Here is a 19,636-nt window from a genome sequence, read left to right as displayed (position 1 = left end):
ACCACTAGGTCCGGCCACCTGCAAATGATGGCTGATCAAATCTCCTCTTTAATGGTTGACCTGCAGTTGATAGTCAGCAATCCAATAGTGCTCCCGCCAAGTTACACATTCGTGATTCCCACCAGGCGTGTTTTACGTGGGAAAAGGGTTAAAGTTGCAAGGGCCTGTTAAAATAGGATTATAGAGGCCATTTAGTGGTTATTAAGGGCCTTAAAGACCAGTCCCACCTGTTGGATGCGGGATGGAGTCGGGACCATCAGGCACGCCTGAGTTAAAATTGCTCGGAGTCGGGAACCAGGCGGGGGGGGGGGGGTCCCGCCCGCCAGTTTTTTGCGATTTTAACCGCCCCCCCCCGCACGCCTCCAAGCCCGACTCCATGGCTCAGTAAAAATCGAGCCCCAGGAGTTGAGGTATATGTACATACCAACATTAAAAGTGTCAAGTGTTCCACTTGAGCATACTACATCCTAGATACTTAATGCACAGAGTCAAGTTTCTGATCGTAAGAAGCATGAATTCACCTATGGAAGATGACTTTTGCAAATAAAAATATGGAAAGGAAGCCCAAATCATAGTAGTGGCATCACAGTATTAAAAATACAAGCCTACAAAGGTTTTTATTATGCTTAGAGGGAAGGTTTCACATCAATAAACTTATACATAAAGAAGAACGTCACTATTTAGTGCATTATATAAAACAAAATCAGTTGAAATACTTACAATCCTGAGATGATCGATGTCGAAATGAGAACCTTAAATGGCTACGATTTACATCTTCAATAGGGATTGCCACCTACAAAATAAGACCAGTATATACTCAAGCTAAGGCTTAAAAAAAGATTGCTCTTGGACTTATTAACTGTTGCAATTCCAGCTTATAACATAGGACATACCTTTACCGTCTCAAACCAACGGGGTTGCTTCACTTGATAGTAAATAACAGATTTATATTCAGAGATACCTTCATCTCCCGCACCAGGAAAAATTACATTCTTTTAAAAACAAGAGGCAAATATCAGTAGAGGTTTAGAAATGTAATAAAACATTTTAGGAAATGAAAAGCCACTGAAGAACATTCAAGACAAAATTTATGCAAGACTTAGACAATTTTCATGAAATTCTTGCTCAGCATCATCCCGCATTCAGGACATAATTCACATGAAGACACCGTCGAAACAACAATAATTGTTAAAAAAGAAAAACAAGAGTTCAAGACTGAATTCTAGAAAATGTTAACATGCATATCAATAAAAGTGTTCCATCCATATCAACACAGCTCGCTTTCAGCCCCACAGTTGTATCATCCACTGTAGTCATACCTCCAAACGCTTGCCTTCTTCATCATATACCATCATTGTGACCTCCACATTCTTGGAAGTTGTTTTGTTGCCTTTGTCAAACTCCCCTAGCACCAGTGTAACATAGATGTCATTACGAACATCACCTTGATGAGGAAATAAGGATAAACGTTCTTAAGCAATTCATGTTTTTAAGATCATTGTTAAAAGAAAAATTATTTTCCTGTATGAGCTCAAACAGTTTTAGATTACCAACTGATCGTTTGAAAATAAACTTCACCTGCAAATTGGAATTGCCATCACCACACAATAGGTGGTAAATAAGGTCCCACACACTTTTAATCCACTAATCAGAGGTGGCTTTAAAAACTCAAAGTAGGTCAAGCAACATCTGGTTACAAAGTGAATTTAAGCAAACACCAAGTTGCTGTGTTTGAAGTACAGGTTGAACCTTTCAAAATACAGGGAAGGTCACACCTGTCACACAATGGCACCAGTAATGACCGTCTTTGGAAGACCCTATGCTCCCAGGGTATAACACATGATATATATTCCTGTTTACAATTTTCTGATCCTTATCCAGTGATAAGAGTTATCCATAGAAAGCTATAGTTCTGTGCACATTAAATAAGTAACAGTTTCTTTCAACTGAAGAAATCTGAGGCAGCAGGTAAAACCTCCGCACTTCAATTTCCTGAGACAATTGAAATTCAATCAATTTTTCACATGCTGATGGATACATTCTGAGAACAGACTGATCTGAATGCCAATCAAAATAACGTCAGTTCACCACAAAGTGCATATCATGAATACTCAAATCCCAGACCCTGATAAATAAATGGTTGCATCAGCCAGGTCAAACCTGGATATCACAGAATTCTTCAAACACCATTCCTGTTGATAATAAATGTGAACTGCAGAAGCATGAACTCTCAAAGGGCAGAAAGAATGCTCTTGCCCGAGGAAAAATTGCAAGGTAGACATTTTTGCAATACCGTAACCCAACAGGTTATAATGCAGTCTTGGTATCAGTAGGAAATTTTCATGGACATAAGGAGGATAGATATTACCAACTTCTGGGAAACCTGGGTTACTAAGCCAGCCCTCAATATGCAATCAGCAGATGTTCATCAGGTTGCTTATTCATATCTGGCCCTCCTTTAAATCAATAGATCCTGTCTATACAGGATCCTTCAGTGTCAACTGATGCTGAGCAACAAAAAGTCCACAAACTTAACAACTTCACCCAATGGTAGGAGAGGGGGGAGTTTCTTTCGGGAGCTCCTGGACATCCCACAACAAAGATGAAGCATTTCTGTCTAGTTTTAACTTGGTATTGGCTTCTTTGATTCAGTCACAGTACATAAGGAGTCAAAAACTAATTGTACTCAGTTTACATATCCCAGTCTAAATTAATGTTGCGATGACTATGGTTGTTTCCAGGCAATTGTTTGAGGAAGCAGCCAAGCTACACAATTCAAACACAAACATACATTCTGATTTGCTGATTATTTTTGAATTTATTTCACAATTATTGAAATCCACAAAGCCCCAACAACTACATTTGTATTAGCCTGGACTGTTCAAACCAAAGTATTGGTGTAGAACTATCAAAGAGGCTAGGTCAGGCCAGGTAGCTCCTGCGGATGCTAAGGAAAGAACATTGCATAAAAAAGTTAATGAGCACAGATATTAAAAACTATGTATTATTTCCTTATTTGGGGAGGTAGCATAATCTTAACATCTACTGTAAATATTATATATATATATAATATATATAAAAATCTTATATCCCTGAATACTTCCTGTTTGCAAAACCTTACTTCTTGGTGTTAGATTTTCATCGTATTTTTGTGTCAGCTTTCTCATAAATTCCCATGTCCATATTTATAATGGAAACTGCCTGGATAAACTTGTCCCACTGTAATTATACCCTCCCACCAGTGATGGCACTGTAGCACCTCAATTTTGCATCTCCCCACTCCTAAGCCTGTACTGCAAAGAAACTCCTATGCTCCAACTAACTATACTTCTCTACGTTACAAAGTGGCACTAGTTTTGCTATTTAACTATAAATAATATCAAATCCAAGTGTGGTAAATTGGTCATTGCAACAAAATGAAAATCACTCGGCTATTTCATTCCATATTACTTGCTTTTAATGTTACATATTTACAGTAAGCAAAAATACAAACTGATATAGTATTCACCATATTTAAATCACTCGTTGTCAAACTCACCAGGCATTATTATTTCAGGGAAACCCATTTTTCTTGCAACTGCTGTAGTTCTGTCAACTAGATGTGGAAAATCTTTTCGAATCTGATGAACATCACCTAAGAGCAGCTTCATTGTCGCCCACAAACCTAGGTGAATAAAATAAAAGGGTAAAAAAAACTAATCACACTTCAAACTTTTATTTAATAGTTCAGAAGATTTATCTTCACAATGGAAAAGGAACTAGCTTTTAAAATTCAATGATACTATGGTTGAATTCTAAGGGACAATAATAGCTAATCAATATAGGTTATTCACAGTACAGAACTTTTATGAACTGCAGATTAAAAAATTAAATCTACAAATGTTTCTACCATATCCATCCATTCAAATAAAGAGGTGTTCGGAGACAAGCTGAGGTGGGCCCGGATTTGAGACGGGGACCATTGCGGATAAAAGTACAGCTAGGTGGGACAGCTTTAGTGAGGGGGAAGGAGTAGCTGTCGATGAGCAAGGCATCACTCAAACACATGATGTAGGTGCACACATCGAGCTCACAAATCAGACAGCCTTGTTTCCAAAAGAATAGGAAAATAGTAGTTACAGATCTGATAGGGGAATATGTGCTGAAAGAGGAATGATGGACTGGAGAAGTTGCTGCTTCCCCAGGGAGCGGCATCTGCAATGGGAGCAGGGATTGAGCAGTTCATTTGGCTGCTCTGGAAGAACCAGTGGTATGTGCTATGGTGGAGAATTTAAAGCTGTGCAAAGCCTTAGGCCAATCCAGCATGGATTCAAGCTTGGGATGGCAGTAGCTCAACAGAGGTGTAGTGTAGTGACAGATGGTGTCAGGGATCAGGAAGGGTGGAAAGTGAGAGTGTCAGAATGATGAAAGAAAATGGGGACTGAAGACGACAAAGGAAGAAAAAGATGCCAGACTGGGATTAGGAAATGATGGGCAGGGAAATTCAGGTCTGGAGCAGTGGCCAATATGAACATACAAATAGACACAGCAGTAGTCCTGGTTTATATATACAGACCATGAGATGACCTGTACATAAATGCTAGAGTCCTTTAAACAGTAACTTGAGATTGGTCCATCAATTGGGCCTGCCTAGCCTTCAGAAAGAGCTGGGCCTGCCTGGCAGTCAGAAGCAGCCTGGGTTGCCTTGTTGTCAGAAGTCATCAAAGCATCGTCATCACTTAGAAGCTCTAGGGAACTTGAAAAGTAATTTTATAACCTTTTTAATGTTTTATATATACGAGAAAGCAGACATTGTCGCCCACACTCTCCTATGCAAGAGGTAGAAATAGTTCTGAAGCTATTTATTTTTAACTTTTAAACCATTTCCAACAATCTCATTTTCAAAAGGAACATAGGGTATTTTGAGGGATTATGGGTCAGATGATCCAAGTTGAGGCTAACACTGATATCTAGCAAAGGATTGTGAATAGAAACACTGGCTGTTTTTTTTCTTCCCTAGCTCAGTAGCCTGAGGCAAACTGTAGCATCTCTATGGTCACCCTGGCCGAGATGATCACAGGCAGAGGATTGAACCTGGGACCTTCCCTATCTGCATGACTCAATAGTAAACTACGCAGTCCATTTGCCCACTAAGCCATTGGACGAGCTGAAAAAGCATATTTTAATATTGTGGCCTTTCAACTGAAGACAAGGTTGCCTCCTGAGTCATTCACTTGGACAAGCCTCTGAATGTTGCACTAAAATATAGAACAATTACCTATACTTTGTGGTAAGAGAACAGTGTTAACACGCATTTATGTTTTTGCAACAATGTTTTGTAGGTGAGACTGGGGTAGTTTCACAAACTCAGGAATACAGGAAAGCAGTCAGAGTTCCTGCAATCAAAAAAGGTACCCAAATAAACAAAACTATATTTAAAAGGACTTTTTTCAAAACATTTACACACAAACTATTATAAGGGAGGGCCTTTTCAGAGTTGGGGTACATTGCTCTAATTGCGTTGGTACTAAATGAGAGAAAAATTGAGAGATTTTCGAAATGAGGATAGGACACAGCTTGCATGTAAGCAATAAGTAATCTCCTAATTCTTTGTATATAAATGTATGGAGTTATGTTTTCTTATTTTTTGGCAAGTATATGTAATAAAAATCCTTGTCCATCAAAAACACTAAGTACATGAAAGTGTGTAGCAGTGGAAACCAACTGTCTTATTAATTGATGCAAGTCAAATCCTGAAGGGCAAATGGGAGATTAGCAATATAAATCAGTACAAATTAAATTAGAATATTTAAGGTACCCAGAATTTGTCATGTTGATATCTTTGCTCAAGCATATATACTTCTGTAGTGGAACAGATTTTTCCCCTCTATACTGATAACTGTGAAAATGATTAGCCCAATGCATGGGTGATAATGACCCAATTAAATTGTTCAAATTCTACTTGTTGCATTTGTATACTTTTTCCATTTTCTGGACTACTGGACATAATTTGATTAGTTGTCAACCCTCCATTTCCAGTACAAAGATAGCATATCAAAATCCTGATTATACATCACACCTGACTATAAACCTTTCCAATATTTTACAAGTGTCATTTTGACAAAACAGAGTTTATTCCTCCTCTGTATCTAAAGGCCATAAAATTTGAACTGCACCTAGCTTCAATAGTACATTTAAGGAATACACTGACTGGGCGATGGGAGTGAGTTAGGACACTGGCCTTTCACTGCAAGGAAATTCAACCCAGAGTGATAGAAAGTATCCTGTGTTTTGGGTAGGCTCAATCCAGTTCCTATTTAACATAGGCCCACAGTGGGGAAAAAACTGCAATTTTACTTGGGCCAGAGGATGGGTGATGTAAAAATAAACTGTACACTGGTGTAATAGGAAATGCTCTTTTTAAAGTGGGTTATTTCATGAGAATTTCCCATTTTGTACCCAGGCCATTGTTTTTTGTTAAAATTAGAGCAATGTTCATAAAATTCAGAATGCTCTGCTCAAGTAAAATATATTTTAATAATGGCACAATTTCACACAATTATATTTTGTAACAAAACATCACTTACCTTGACCCTTGTGGTTTACTTCCTTGGCAGCAATGACTTTATTGATCACAGTCTGAAGGAAGTCATTCTCCCCTGCTACCCTGGGTGAAAAACGGGATGATATGTTCAGCTGCTTGTGTCGAATGGCGTCATCCAATGCTAGCCTGGAGGATGCACATGACGACCAACACCACAGGAAACAGAAGGACCACACAAACCAGAAGTCACAGTACAAGGGGACACAAAATATCATTGCATAAATGCAACAAACGGTTATCATCAGCCAACGCAAGGGACAGGACAGATGGATAACAAGAAAGACATAGGAAGATCATTAAAATCGAGAAAATGCCAACTGCACAAGAATAAATGCAAATCTGCATCACTATTACCAACATCTTCATGCACCACCTTAAGCCCTTCCCCAGCAGTATATTGAAAAGAATCACCCACTAGGCACAGAAAATACAAAATCTTCATGTGTACAAGAGTGCTTTCATAATACAATGGAGCTCTCCTAAAATCAATTCTCAAAAAATATCTTGTGTAATTTGAGCTAAATGGAAGACCCTAGTGATTAATTAAGAGTTTTATTTAAAAGGTTGCTGCAAGAGTTGTCACTAGATGTTGCTAGTTCAGATAAGTAAATTATAAACTCTAACATTTGCAGTACATTAGATATCTAGTGATGGTTAAATGACATCATGTGAACAAATCACTGAATGAACACAACGCCACTAAATATTTAAAGTACTTCCATTAGTCGCTTTAATCATTAGAAAATAAAAATGGACTAACAACTCAGAAGTGTTCACATAAACTTCATTTACAGTAATTTAACTAATTGGGGTAGAAAGAGAGAGAAATTCAAGAGAAACTAATTTTAACTTTTGGCAATAGTGTAACATGGGTGATATCGGATCGGCCGCCCATTATACACCAGGACCGAATTTCGTTTCCATTGAATTTAAGTCGGGTGGAGTGCATAAAGCTAAAATTACCCCAAAGGAGTTTAATTTGAATTTAGGTACAGAATGATTTATTTTAAATCAAATAAAAAATATACTAAGAGTAACACATAATTTATATTGGCCTACACTTGTAGGAATTTATAAATTAATTAATTTTCCCACTAAAATTAGATTTTTTTATTGCTCAACTTCCCCAAACTATCCAGACAATCAGCTGAGATGCCTTTTCTTGTGGTGACAACATTAAGCTACAATAGGGACAATCTACTAAATGAACTGGCAGCATTTAATGAATGTTACTGTGCTATTTTTAAAAATTACTTAATGTTCCTCTAACTGTATTTACACAACTACTCCAGGATGTCAAAGCAAATGTCACTCAGTGTGAGCAAGTGCTGAAGAGCCATTGAGTAGAATCAGTTTCGTGAGCTGGATCTTTGAATAATGTCTCCCCTCAGATTATGGATGATCAACGAAAGGTACTAAATAAAAAGTTTTAGTAGCAAACGTATTTGTTTCAAGCGTCTTCCCCACTGCCGCAGGCAGTCTTTTTTTAAATCCTTCATTCAATGGCAATATCTTTTATACTGAAGTTCAGCCACTCTGAAGAAAATTTAATCTTACATAACTGTTTTGAAAATATTACCTTATGTTGCAGTAAGTATCAATTGTTTCATCCATTGAACATTTGATCACAATAATTGTATACACACAAAGGTCCATTCACCTGCATCCATTGCATCCCTTTTTGGATCAATATTGCAACTACTCAGTTCTGTTCTATTTCTTCGTTTCATGCGCAATATTGAAGTTTCAAATGTTCTAGATCTTGGTTAATCAAAGTTCAAACACCCATACTTCCACAGTGCTAGGTAATAAATTATTTCATTTAAGTTTTTTTTCTCTCCTTAAACACAATTGTGCTTGACATTGAAACCCGCTAAAGCTGGTTCTACCTTCCACAAATTAGGCACAATAGTGAGACTACTGAGCGGGCAGAGAATCAGAAACACCCTGAATATTTTGAAAGGCGGTTCACTGCAGAGGTAGAGGAAAACAAGGAATACCATATAACGCTCCTCCTTACACTTCACTGCATATACGGTTTGCACGGTTAACTGATGGTCCACACTGTGGTGACAGTTTTAGGAGGACTGTCCACTTGCATGCCAAATCAATTCCTTACAACATAGTAAATTACTTTATATGTGTCCACACAGAATGCCAACTGGCAATTAGCCAAGTTTAAAATCTCTCTCAGTTTCCTCACTGCTGCCATAACACAAATTGTTCTTCGAGAGCTTCTGATTAATAAACTTCAACTAACTGGGTTATAAACACAATTCCAAGACTGAAAATCGAAGGAGTCAGAAACAATTCTTGCCAAACTTCCACTCAGCAATGTTTCCTACCTTGAGATATGTCCAGTTACTGTACACTTTGTGCTTTTTGTTGTCCAATCTTTTAGCTCATTTGCAATTTCACTACAAAATCTAGATTTTTCACAAGTCTTGTCAAAGCCCCAATACATATTTCAAATAAACTATAGCCTGCCTTAGATCATACCAGCACTTTAAAAAATAAATGCCGTCAAGATGGTTACGACATTTACCAGGACATCTATTTGCTTTGAAAGATCCTCATCTTCCCAACAGCCATTCTCCTCTCTGGTCACTCAACTGAAGCTCCTTAGCACTTTTTTTAAACACCTCTGTGAAAACCAGTGAGAAAATTAAGTACCGCACCCCCACACCCGAGATTTCAGGTAGCTTTTATAGCAGTATAAACAAGGAGGAAATAAAAAGTATCAGAAAAGACACGTGGCAAGAATGTCCCATATATTATGCTAAAATAGTCATAAAGAAATACACAAACACATAATAAACTCAAGAATATACAGAAAGTCCAAACCTTGGAAGGAATGAAAGATTTATGTATACAGCATAAGCCAAATCAATTGAAATGTAGTCTATTGCAAGCAAAACAAATGTGAAGTGTTTTTTTTAAAACTATCTAGTAAAATATCAGATTGTCTCAATTAGATTCATCAGTATGGGTTTTTAAAAGGTCATAATTTTATGTATACCCCGTAACTTAATGTGACAATGGACAACCAATTTTTGATGGAGTATCTGGTCCTGAATTTCTGAGATCTGAACTATGTAGTCAGATTTCTAGATTTTCATTGCTATCATCTTATAATGTGACAATTATTCTGTATAATTACTCAATGCTGCATTCTTCTAGCTGTATTTACTCAAAGTCTCTTCTAACTCAGCCAAAACATTTAGAAAATGCTGCATAACTGGAGTACAAGTAGAAATGACAATTTAGAGAAAAGTGATCAATATTTTTTCAGTTGGTCACCCAATAGAGAAGTTGTGAGTGACCAACATACTGGATTTGATAGTATGTGTTTTGCTGAAATTACAAATCATCTGCAACTTCATTTATTAAATATGAAGCAAGTAATGCACAAGTGCAGGTTTCAAGCTGGAGCTTCTTAAACTTTATTTTTTTTTTAATTCAATGTAATTTACTTGCTTATATATCTAAATTTATACTCACTCAATGGGCCGAATTCTACGACCCCTGCGAGTGAATACGAGGTGTGTACGTACCCATAGAGGCCGCACAAGTGCCGGGTTTAGGCATGCGAAGAATCTTCTCGACAGATCGTACACATCCCCGGGAGAAGTGCCTCTGCGGGTGGAGAGTTGCGCTGTTTGCACAACTTCATCCCGCTGAAAGGCCATAGAATTCTTACAGCATAAGAGTTTAAAATAACATTAAAATAATTTTTTTTCAATCATTTAAACATTAAAAAACCTGCACAAGGTAAGGTTATTTTTAGCCCCTTTAAAACATTAACATTTATTTTTCAAAAAATACATTTTTGTTTAAAATAGTTAATTAAATGGCATTTTAATTAATTTTATATATGTAATGGTTTTTATTTATTTATTTCAGTGTGCTGGTGCATTTTTGCAGTCATCCCCATTCATACTTTTGACAGTTCTGTGCGTACAGACCTGTCAAAGGTATGAAGGGTGATTCCCTTCTTCCATTGGTTCGCCTGGCCCATGTGATCCCAGAGCCGCTTGTACTCAATGCCTCCATTTAGAGAGCCCAGAATCTTATATGCTTTATTAACTGCTTTGTTAACCTGCCCTGCCACCTTCAAAGATTTGTGCACAAGCACCCCCAGGTCCCTCTGTTCCTGCACCCCCTTTAAAATTGTACCCTTTAATATATATGGTCTCTCCTCATTCTTCCTACCAAAATGTATCGCCTCACACTTTTCTGCGTTGAATTTCATCTGCCATGTATCCGCCCATTCCACCAACCTGTCTATGTCTATGTTTTCTTGAAATCTTCCTCACCGTTTTCTACACTTCCAAATTTCGTGTCATCTGCAAATTTTGAAATTGTGCTGGGTACCCCAGGTCCAAGTTATGAATGTACATCAAAAACAGCAGTGGTCCTAGTAGTGAACCTTAGGAAACATATACCTCCCTGCAGTTTGAAAAACAGCCATTCACCACAATTCTGTTTTCTATCCCTTAGCAATTTCATATCCATATGTTATCTGCCTGGCCTGCCAGCTTGAAATAGTGTGTGAAGACTACAAAAAAGAAAAAAAAAATTTTCAAAAACCATCAAATTCTAAACACTTGATTTTTCAGCACCTGCCAGAATTTGCACAGGATAAAGTTTTGCTCAAAACATTGGCTGGAATTTTGTAGAGGAAGGTGGGTTGGGAGCAGGGTGGCTCCGAGACGGTCAGGAAACCCGGGAGGCCGGATTTCCTGCAGGCCCTGCCGACTTTAACAGCAGGGCCTGATTTGCATGTGAGGCCTCGGTTTCCTGCCCACAGCCAGCCAAATTGAGAGGCTGGCTGGGTGCGGGCAGGTAGGCCTTTGGCTGCACAGAGGAGGGAGGGCTCGCGTGGATGCCGGGCTATTAAATGGATCGGTTGGGGGGGGGGGGGGGGGGAGGAAAGAGAGGATCTGGGGTCGGGCAGACGATCAGGGGGGTGGGGGGGGGAAAATGAGTGAGAGAGGATCGGAGCTGGAAGATGGGGGATGATCGGCAGCCTCATGTGGGGGTCTCAGATCGCAGAGGAGTGGATTAGGCAGGGACCCTGGATCCAGGAGGTAGGTATAGAGGCACTTACCGCCTGGATCCAGCAGTCCCTATCTTGCGGTAACTGCCGGGTTTCATAAATTCTGTGAAACCCATCCAACATGCAGTTAAAAACAGAATGGAGGTTAAAAATAGGCTTCCTACCTCATTATAATATTTAAATTGACATCCCGCCCCCTGGGAGTGGGTTGGTCGCCTGCCCAATCCCGCCTCTTAAAACTGGAAGTGGGCAGGTTGGAGGCGGGATCAGGTCGGGAATCCCATTTTTAACAATTTAACTACCCCTACGCTCCAAACCCACCTTTTTTTAAAGGTTAAAATTCCCCCCATTGTATCATTGCAAAATCTCGAGATTATATTTAATTTCCTTTTCTTGAAGACAAGTGTGTAACGTTTGGTTTGTTATTTGTACTGTACTGATCTTCATTCCTATGCATAGGATATTACTGTACCATATATGCAAACCAAAGCTCGAGGATGCTAGGTTATCCACCAGGGAAAGTCCTCCCTCCCTATTATGGATAATAGAGGTTCTGCTGAACTGAAATTTTTACAATATAGCCCATTATGATTTAAAAAGCAAACTACAGCATAAAATAGGTTAGCTACATAATTTTAGTTTTTTGAGAACTAATACAAAAGAAATAATTTCAATAATTTTGCCTAGTAACAAAGAATAATCACCATAATCGCAGATGATGCATTGTAATGCAAAAGCCTGCAAATATCCTCAAACATACAAGATTGTTGAATATACATATACAAAATGCACATAAAATTCCAATCTGTAGAAAGATCTCATCTCTCGAAGAGATTAAGCCAACAGAATAAATATTTGAGATAACTTCTACTGACAGCAAACATTCTGACTGAAGATTGTGAGCTACCAAAACTTAAGACTACTTACGGTTGGAATGGAATGAAGTGCTGTTTGTCCTCGTCATCCACTTTCCCTGTGATTATGTCAGTGACATCCATAACTGAAATAAGAAGAAAAATGTGTCCGTCTTCATACAAAAAAAAAGTTCTCCTTCAATTATTGGAAAAGTATGGGAAATGTTGCATGAAGTTGGTGATACACAAGCTGACAGTTCAATCAACCTGAGCTTTAGCACTCTCATTTACACAAATTTACTCCTTTTAGACAACCACTTTTTGGACGCCCGATGGCTCCAGCAGGTCAGAAAAAGAGAGCCCCAAAGTAGCATTGCTTTCTGCTGAAGATCTATATATATCTATATTTTTAAACTGCCTCATGCTATCCTAGTCCTCCTGCAAAGGGAGAAATAATGGCACATATCTCCTTTACTCCTTTATTGGCCCTACCCCAGCTGTCAGCAAAAAACACAGATCAACACAGACCAAGCAGACTTGGGCCTTAACAGCCAAGCTGGATGAAATAATCAAAGAAGTCGGAAATATTTAGCCAATCCATGATGTAGCAGCTCACAATGGGGAAGACAAATCCTCTTCAATGGAGGCTGGATTATAATCACAAGTAGATCAATGGTGAGATCACTTTTGACATACTGCTTACAGTTTTAGGCACCCTACGATTATGCTTTGAAAAGTATTCAGAGAACAACGAGAAGAGTGACTTTGTACCCATCTTTCCCGCAGCTCCATGTTTGAATCCCTCCAATCAGATTTCTGCCCCTGCCACAGTACTGAAACAGCTCTCATCAAAGTTACAAATGGCATCCTTTGTGACTGTGACAAAAGTAAACTATCCCACCTCGTCCTTCTCAACTTGTCTGCAACCTCTGACCACACCATCCTCCTCCAACCACACCATCCTCCTCCAACACATCTCCACCATCATCCAGCCAGGTGGGACTGCACTCGCCTGGTTCCATTCTTATCTATTTAATCGTAGCCAGAGAATCACCTGCAATGGCCTCTTTTCCCGCTCCCGCATTGTTACCTCTGGGGTCCCCCAAGGATCTATCCTTGGTCTCCTCCTATTTCTCATCTGCTCGGCTGCCTATGTCCTAACTTGGACCACGTCCCGTTCACCCATCACCCCTGTGCTCGCTGACCTACACTGACTCCCGGTTAAGCAACACCTCAATTTCAAAATTCTCATCCTTGTTTTGAAGTCCCTCCATGACCTCGCCCCTCCCAATCTCTGTAATCTCCTCCAGCCCCACAACCCCACTGAGATATCTGCACTCCTCTAATTCTGCACTCCTCTAATTCTGCCCTCTTGAGCATCCCCAATTATAATCGCTCAACTATTGGTGGCCGTGCCTTCTGTTGCCTCGGCCCTAAGCTCTGGAATTCCCTTCCTAAACCTCTCCGCCTCACTACCTCTCTTTCCTCCTTTAAGACGCTCCTTAAAACCTACCTCTTTGACTAAACTTTTGGTCATCTATCCTAATTTCTCCTTATGTGGCTCGGTGTCAATTTTTTTGTCTTATAATACTCCTGTGAAGCGCCTTAGGACATTTTACTAAGTTAAAGGCGCGATATAAATACAAGATTTTGTTGTTGATATAAGGACTCAAAAGAAATGAAAACATAAATGTAGAACTCAGTTTTCATAGAACTCAGTTTTCAGTGGGGTTCTACACGTGTTTCTTCACATCGTAGCATGATTCGGGTCTTTAACAGCGTATTCACATTCCAGCAAACAAACGCAGGGCATATCACTTCCAAACTCGCTTGAGGTTTGGAGAACCAATTCATTCCAGCATCTCCAAGACTCAATCCTGCTCTCTAGGTTTGAATGGCCATGAAGACAGCTGATGTTACTGCATTATATTAACGATAAACATAATCTACATAAACTTGAACTCTCCAAAACTCTGCCGCACATATCTTAACTTGCTCCAAGTCTCGTTCACCTAGCACCCCTGTGCTTGCTGACCTACACTGGCTCCCGGTCCGTTAAGCGCCTTGGGATGGTTTGCTATGGTAAATGCACTATATAAATGTAAGTTGTTGTTATGTCTGCAAGATTTCACAACAGTTTGATAAATTTAGGAAATTGAGAAGATTTTTATTATCCCCAAGAGGGCCAACTGCCTTGGTATGGATTTTTCATTTAATTTTGATTTTTTCCCCTCCTGTGCTTCCAAATTCTTACCCTGCATTATTCTGCTTTGGAACTCAAACTGCAGAAGACTGTGTTTACACTGGTCTGCAGATTGATTTGATCGACCACCATTACCGTTTACACATCATTAGTGTTCAAAACTGCTTTGCTGTGGCATCAAAATAATGTGTGAATCCAGTGTTAAATGCTGAAGCATAGAAGTAGATGTAAGCAGGCTATTTGACTCAAACTGAATACAGAGCTAGAGGACAAAGGTGCAAAATGAATTTGGAGGGAGACAATGAAAGATTAAAAAATTCAAACATACAACCCCTGCAGACTTTGGGCAGGATTTTCATTGGGCCGTGGAGGCGACATTGGAGGCGCGTGGGGGGTTAAAATCCCGAAATCGGGGGTCCCGAACCCATCCCGCACCCAACCCGCCTCCATGCCAGTTTCAAAGGAGGCGGGTACCCGACCCGCACTGAGACCCGCCTCCCTGAGGCGGGAAGGGGATTAGTACCAATTAACTGCCTGTTAACAAGTAGTTAACAGGCAGTTTTTAGCCTAATCCCTATTTTTGAAGTGTGGGATTCCCGACGGCTCCAAGCCACGCCAAGTTAGAGGAGACGGACCGTCGGGATGAAGGGCTTGGAGGGGTCGAGATGTCCGGTGTTCAGGTGAGTGATGGGTGCATGAGTGCAAAGGTAAGTGTGTTTGGTGTGTGTAAAGTGTTTAAAGAAGTTCTACTAACCTTTACTTACCTTTACAGCCTTCCTTCCTTCAAGTCTCGGGAGTCCCTCATCTCACCGGCACAGAAAGCAGAATGGCTGCGAGCTGTCAAAAATTGCAGCCTCTGCTTTCTGTTCTGGGGAGATCTCTAAATCATCCTGAGAGGAAGGAATTAACTTGGAGTACAGATTGTCAGTGTTTGACAGCTTCAAACGCTGATATTTCATCTGTCAAAAGGTCTTGACAGATGAAATATCAATCTGTGACGTCACCTGTTGCCGGGTGGCCCTTAATTGGCCTGCTGAGCCCGCTGGGCGGGCTCAACAAGGTCAATCAAGTCAAAATCGCGTGGGTTGGCTAGAACTCGATGGAGGCGGGACTACAACCCCGTAAGTTGTAGTCCCGCCTCATACCCGACGACTCAATGAAAATCCAGCCCTTTATCCTTGATCTAGTTTTTTTTAGGCCAAATATCTTCCAGGGAGGTAGAGAGACTCTTCTAACCTGCCCGATCTCAAATCTTAAAACAGCTTGGGTATCAACAGACAAAAAAAAAAACTGTTGTATGGTTGAGGAACCACCTATCCTTTGAAGGTAGAAAATAGTAATTTTCTCATGTGATAGAGTTTTCATTTGGAAGTCTTTGGATAAATTTAGTTTATAAGTTGAGATGCTAAAATACAACAATTTGGCTACCTGGAGAAGGTGAACCGATTTCTGATATGGGCACCAGAATTCAGGTCAGTCAGAGTAGTTTGCAGACCTGTGTCAAGCCTTTTCTGTTTGAAGCCTTATGACGATTGCCAAGACTTCTTATGGTAGCCCTCAAATTTGGAGTAAGACAAAAACTGTGGCATTAAATTTTTCAACATAACTTATCTGTTTCCTACATAAGCCCTGTTTGAATACTGTAACTGGTATAGCAGTGGCAAAAGGTTTTGTTTACTATATATTTTACCTTGCATCTCTAACCTAATTAAACTAATAAAAAATCTATTAAATTCCCCTCTTTTCAACCACTGAGACATTTTCTCTGTTTTATTCCTAAGTATGCTTTACACAGTTTTGAATCTAAAGCCCACAATCCAATTCTTAGTTCTGCTGAAGTACAGATTGCCCTGAACAGGGTTGGCAAACTCCAGGGCAACTTCATCAATGCTGCAAACCCCATGACCCTCCCCATTTACTGCTAGTTCCCAGACCCCTTCTTCCCCCAGTGCTACAAACCCCAAGGCCCACATCGCACTGCTGGTGAACAGGATCATCAACTGCTGCTAAACCCCCAGCACTGTTAAACTCCAGGACTGCCCCATGCTGCAAAATCTCAGCAACTGCAAAGTGCTGCCAAACCCCCCACCCTAGTTCTGTAAACTCTGCAAACATTCCCTTCGGTGCCAATACCACATGAACCACCTACATTAGCTCCAGCCTGGCGTACCTTGTTGCTTGGAGTGTGCTTTACAAAAACTGAGATAAAAATTGAGTATAGAGTTAAAGCAACCAGCATATCTTCCAACTCATTGCGAACAAGGTCATGAGAAATCCACTGACAAATAGATCGATAGACTAAAAAGTTTAATTTTCTCTTTCACTTTGGATAGTTTCTTATTTTAAACACAAGTTGCTGTTGATGTGTTTCCTATGCAACCATGTAATTATTTGTTTAATAAGCATGATAAGCAAATATACCGAAGCACTGGGGAATATGCAAAAAAGATTTACAAGGATGATCCCAGAACTGGGAGGGTATAACTAACAAGAATGACTGAACAGGCTGAGGCTCTTTTCTCCAGAAAAGAGCAGTCTGAGATGTGACCTGATAGAGGGCTTTAAAATTATGAAGGAGTTTGATTGGGTAGACATAGAGAAGATGTTTCCAGATGTGAAGGGGGTGAGTCCAAAACTAGGGGCCATAAATATAGGATAGTCACTAATAAATCCAATAAGGAATTCAGGAGAAACTTATTTAATCAAGAGAGTGGCGAGAATGTGGAACTCGCTACCACATGGAGTCGTTGAGGCAAATAGCATAGATGCATTTAAGGGAAGCTTAATAAGTACATGAGGGAGAAAGGAATAGAATGATATGTTGATAGCGTGAGATGAAGTAAGGTGGGAGGAGGTTTGTGTGGAGCGTAAAGATAGACATGTTGGACTGAATGGTCTGTTTCTGTGCTGTAGAATTCTATGCAATACATCAAAAGCACCGACTTGGAAGGAGCTAGAGAAGCAACTGCTCCCTGAATTAAATTTTGGAAACATAGTGCACACCTTGCCTTGACCTTACTCAGGGCAGGGTCGTTGTAGGCTGGCAGCTACCTGATACAGGATCAAGGGGCATGAGTTGAGCTCATTGTTGGCTCTTAGGCTCTCCTTCTTTATCAGAAAATGAAACACAGATGAGAATGAGAGAGGCAGAAGAGTCCATGACCACTGCACATGGTGATACTCTTGGCTTAAGCAAGGTTAACTTTTTTTTTGTGAAGTCATAATCTAGCATGAAACTTGGAGAAAACCATGTTAAGGAAGTTAGTACTGTTAGCCAATGCACAGAACAATTTCATGAGAATCTGCAGCTTGTATGCACTTATTTCATCAATTTTACCTAGTGATACAAAAAAAGGGGACATATAAATTGATCCATAACTATTATTGACGTCCGTAACAAAAGTTCCAACCTTGGATATCACTGTAGAAGTGCTAAATACGATTTCTGTAGAATTGATAATGAAATGCACCATCCACACTCTGAGTTCTAGGAATAACAAGTTATATGAACAAATGTAGAAACTGTGATCATGACTCATTTTTAATTCTTTCCCTTGATGATTATGAAATAATCACTCGAGAGCCTAGGTAAACAATTTCAACAACTACAAATTTCCAAGAATGCAGCTTTACTTCCTGTTAAAATGAATAAAAAGTAGAATCTAGTGAACTAATGCATATTTTTTGAGATCACTAGCATACAAATTATCGTCTTCTATTCACTAATCCTGTATATGTGTGCTTTTTGTCTGTTCTGGGGCAGTGTGTGTAGCAGGAGTCCCACATCTTAATTAAAATAGTACCTGTTTAAAATCGCACTGTTGGTGCAAGGTTTTGTGCTACATCCTGATTTATAATTTAACACAAATTGTACTCAAGATAGAAATGGTGACTCATGGTGACTGATGTCAGCAGTCAGTGAAATGTCATCATGTGCACAATGGTAACGTAACCCATTCTTATCATAAGACTTCTAATTCATCTCTTTACTCTCCCACAGGTCCATCAAGTGCCCCCCACCCCCACTGTCCAGCCGGAGGAGGAAGACAACTCCTCAGAGGAAGCTCCACTCTCTGAGGGTGTACCGTCAGCAGACCCATGCACACCCAGCACCAGTGCAGATACACACACCTTGGTGGGTCCTGTGAGAGATAGAATAGTGTTGTCACCTGATGTTTCACATTTCACAAGTGAACAAGAGCAGATGGTGGAGACAGGGACAGCAGTGGAGAGTCCTCACTGGAGGCCACAGCACGCTCCCAAGCTGTGCTGAGCTTCATGCAGATGCTGAACCTCGGGGGCCAACGAGAAAGAGGGTGATCTTGGAGGAGCAGCAACAACTGTGCGAGGCTCTGGCAGATTTTGCAGCCGTGATGTGTGCAACTGTACAGAGAATGGAAGAGTGCATCTCCAACATGAGCACCACCATCTCACAGGCAATGATGGCGACATGCTGTTCCATGGAAAGGATGGCTACCTACATGGAGCAGCAAATGCGCCAGTCCAACAAGAACATGCTAGCTGTGAACAACAGATTGCAGACACTCATTGACCTCATCTCAAGGAGGGATACTAACGTCGACTTGGGTCTTCATCGCCCCACTGATGTGCAGCAAGGTGTTCTCCAGCTCCTTGCTAGCAGGGAAGTGCGGGTGGCCCATGAGAGGGATGATGGTGAGAGAGGACATGGAAGTGAGGACTCTTCTCAAAGCGCTTACACTTCTCCCCAATTGCCTTCCCCTCAGTCAGAGCCCAACATGCTGCCACGGATCCCGATGGCCGAGTCTGCCCCTGCACAGTTTCAGAAGGAGCAGTCTATGGCGGGGCCCTCACAGGCTCCAAAACCCAGAGGACATCCGCCAAAAGTGTCTAAGCAGTCGCAGCAAGGAGGTGAGCAGCCTGCCTCTACCTCTGCTGAAGCCAGAGGTTACACCTTG

At 40.3% G+C, this 19,636-nt stretch overlaps 1 protein-coding gene across 5 annotated transcripts in view; it reads right to left on the bottom strand.

Annotated features, from left to right (window-relative positions):
* dock1 (dedicator of cytokinesis 1) overlaps positions 1-19,636 on the bottom strand; it is a 712,419-nt gene that overhangs the window by 550,731 nt on the left and 142,052 nt on the right. For 4 of the 5 annotated variants that reach the window (XM_085994680.1, XM_085994678.1, XM_085994676.1 and 1 more), the window contains 6 exons: positions 12,570-12,642; positions 6,567-6,709; positions 3,539-3,664; positions 1,320-1,444; positions 894-992; positions 721-793 (listed from right to left, as the gene is read on the bottom strand). In XM_085994680.1, coding sequence (XP_085850806.1) covers positions 721-793; positions 894-992; positions 1,320-1,444; positions 3,539-3,664; positions 6,567-6,709; positions 12,570-12,642 — 639 coding nt within the window. The remainder of the gene's footprint in view (positions 1-720; positions 794-893; positions 993-1,319; positions 1,445-3,538; positions 3,665-6,566; positions 6,710-12,569; positions 12,643-19,636) is intronic. The other variant, XM_085994677.1, reaches the window with a different exon arrangement.

This window comes from Somniosus microcephalus, chromosome 8, assembly GCF_052327205.1.
Source record: "Somniosus microcephalus isolate GS21.2 chromosome 8, FLI_Smic_1.0, whole genome shotgun sequence".
Classification (NCBI taxonomy): Eukaryota; Metazoa; Chordata; class Chondrichthyes; order Squaliformes; family Somniosidae; genus Somniosus; species Somniosus microcephalus.
The sequence above is the reverse complement of the archived record's forward strand: the minus strand, read 5'-3'. Positions and strand labels throughout refer to the sequence as shown.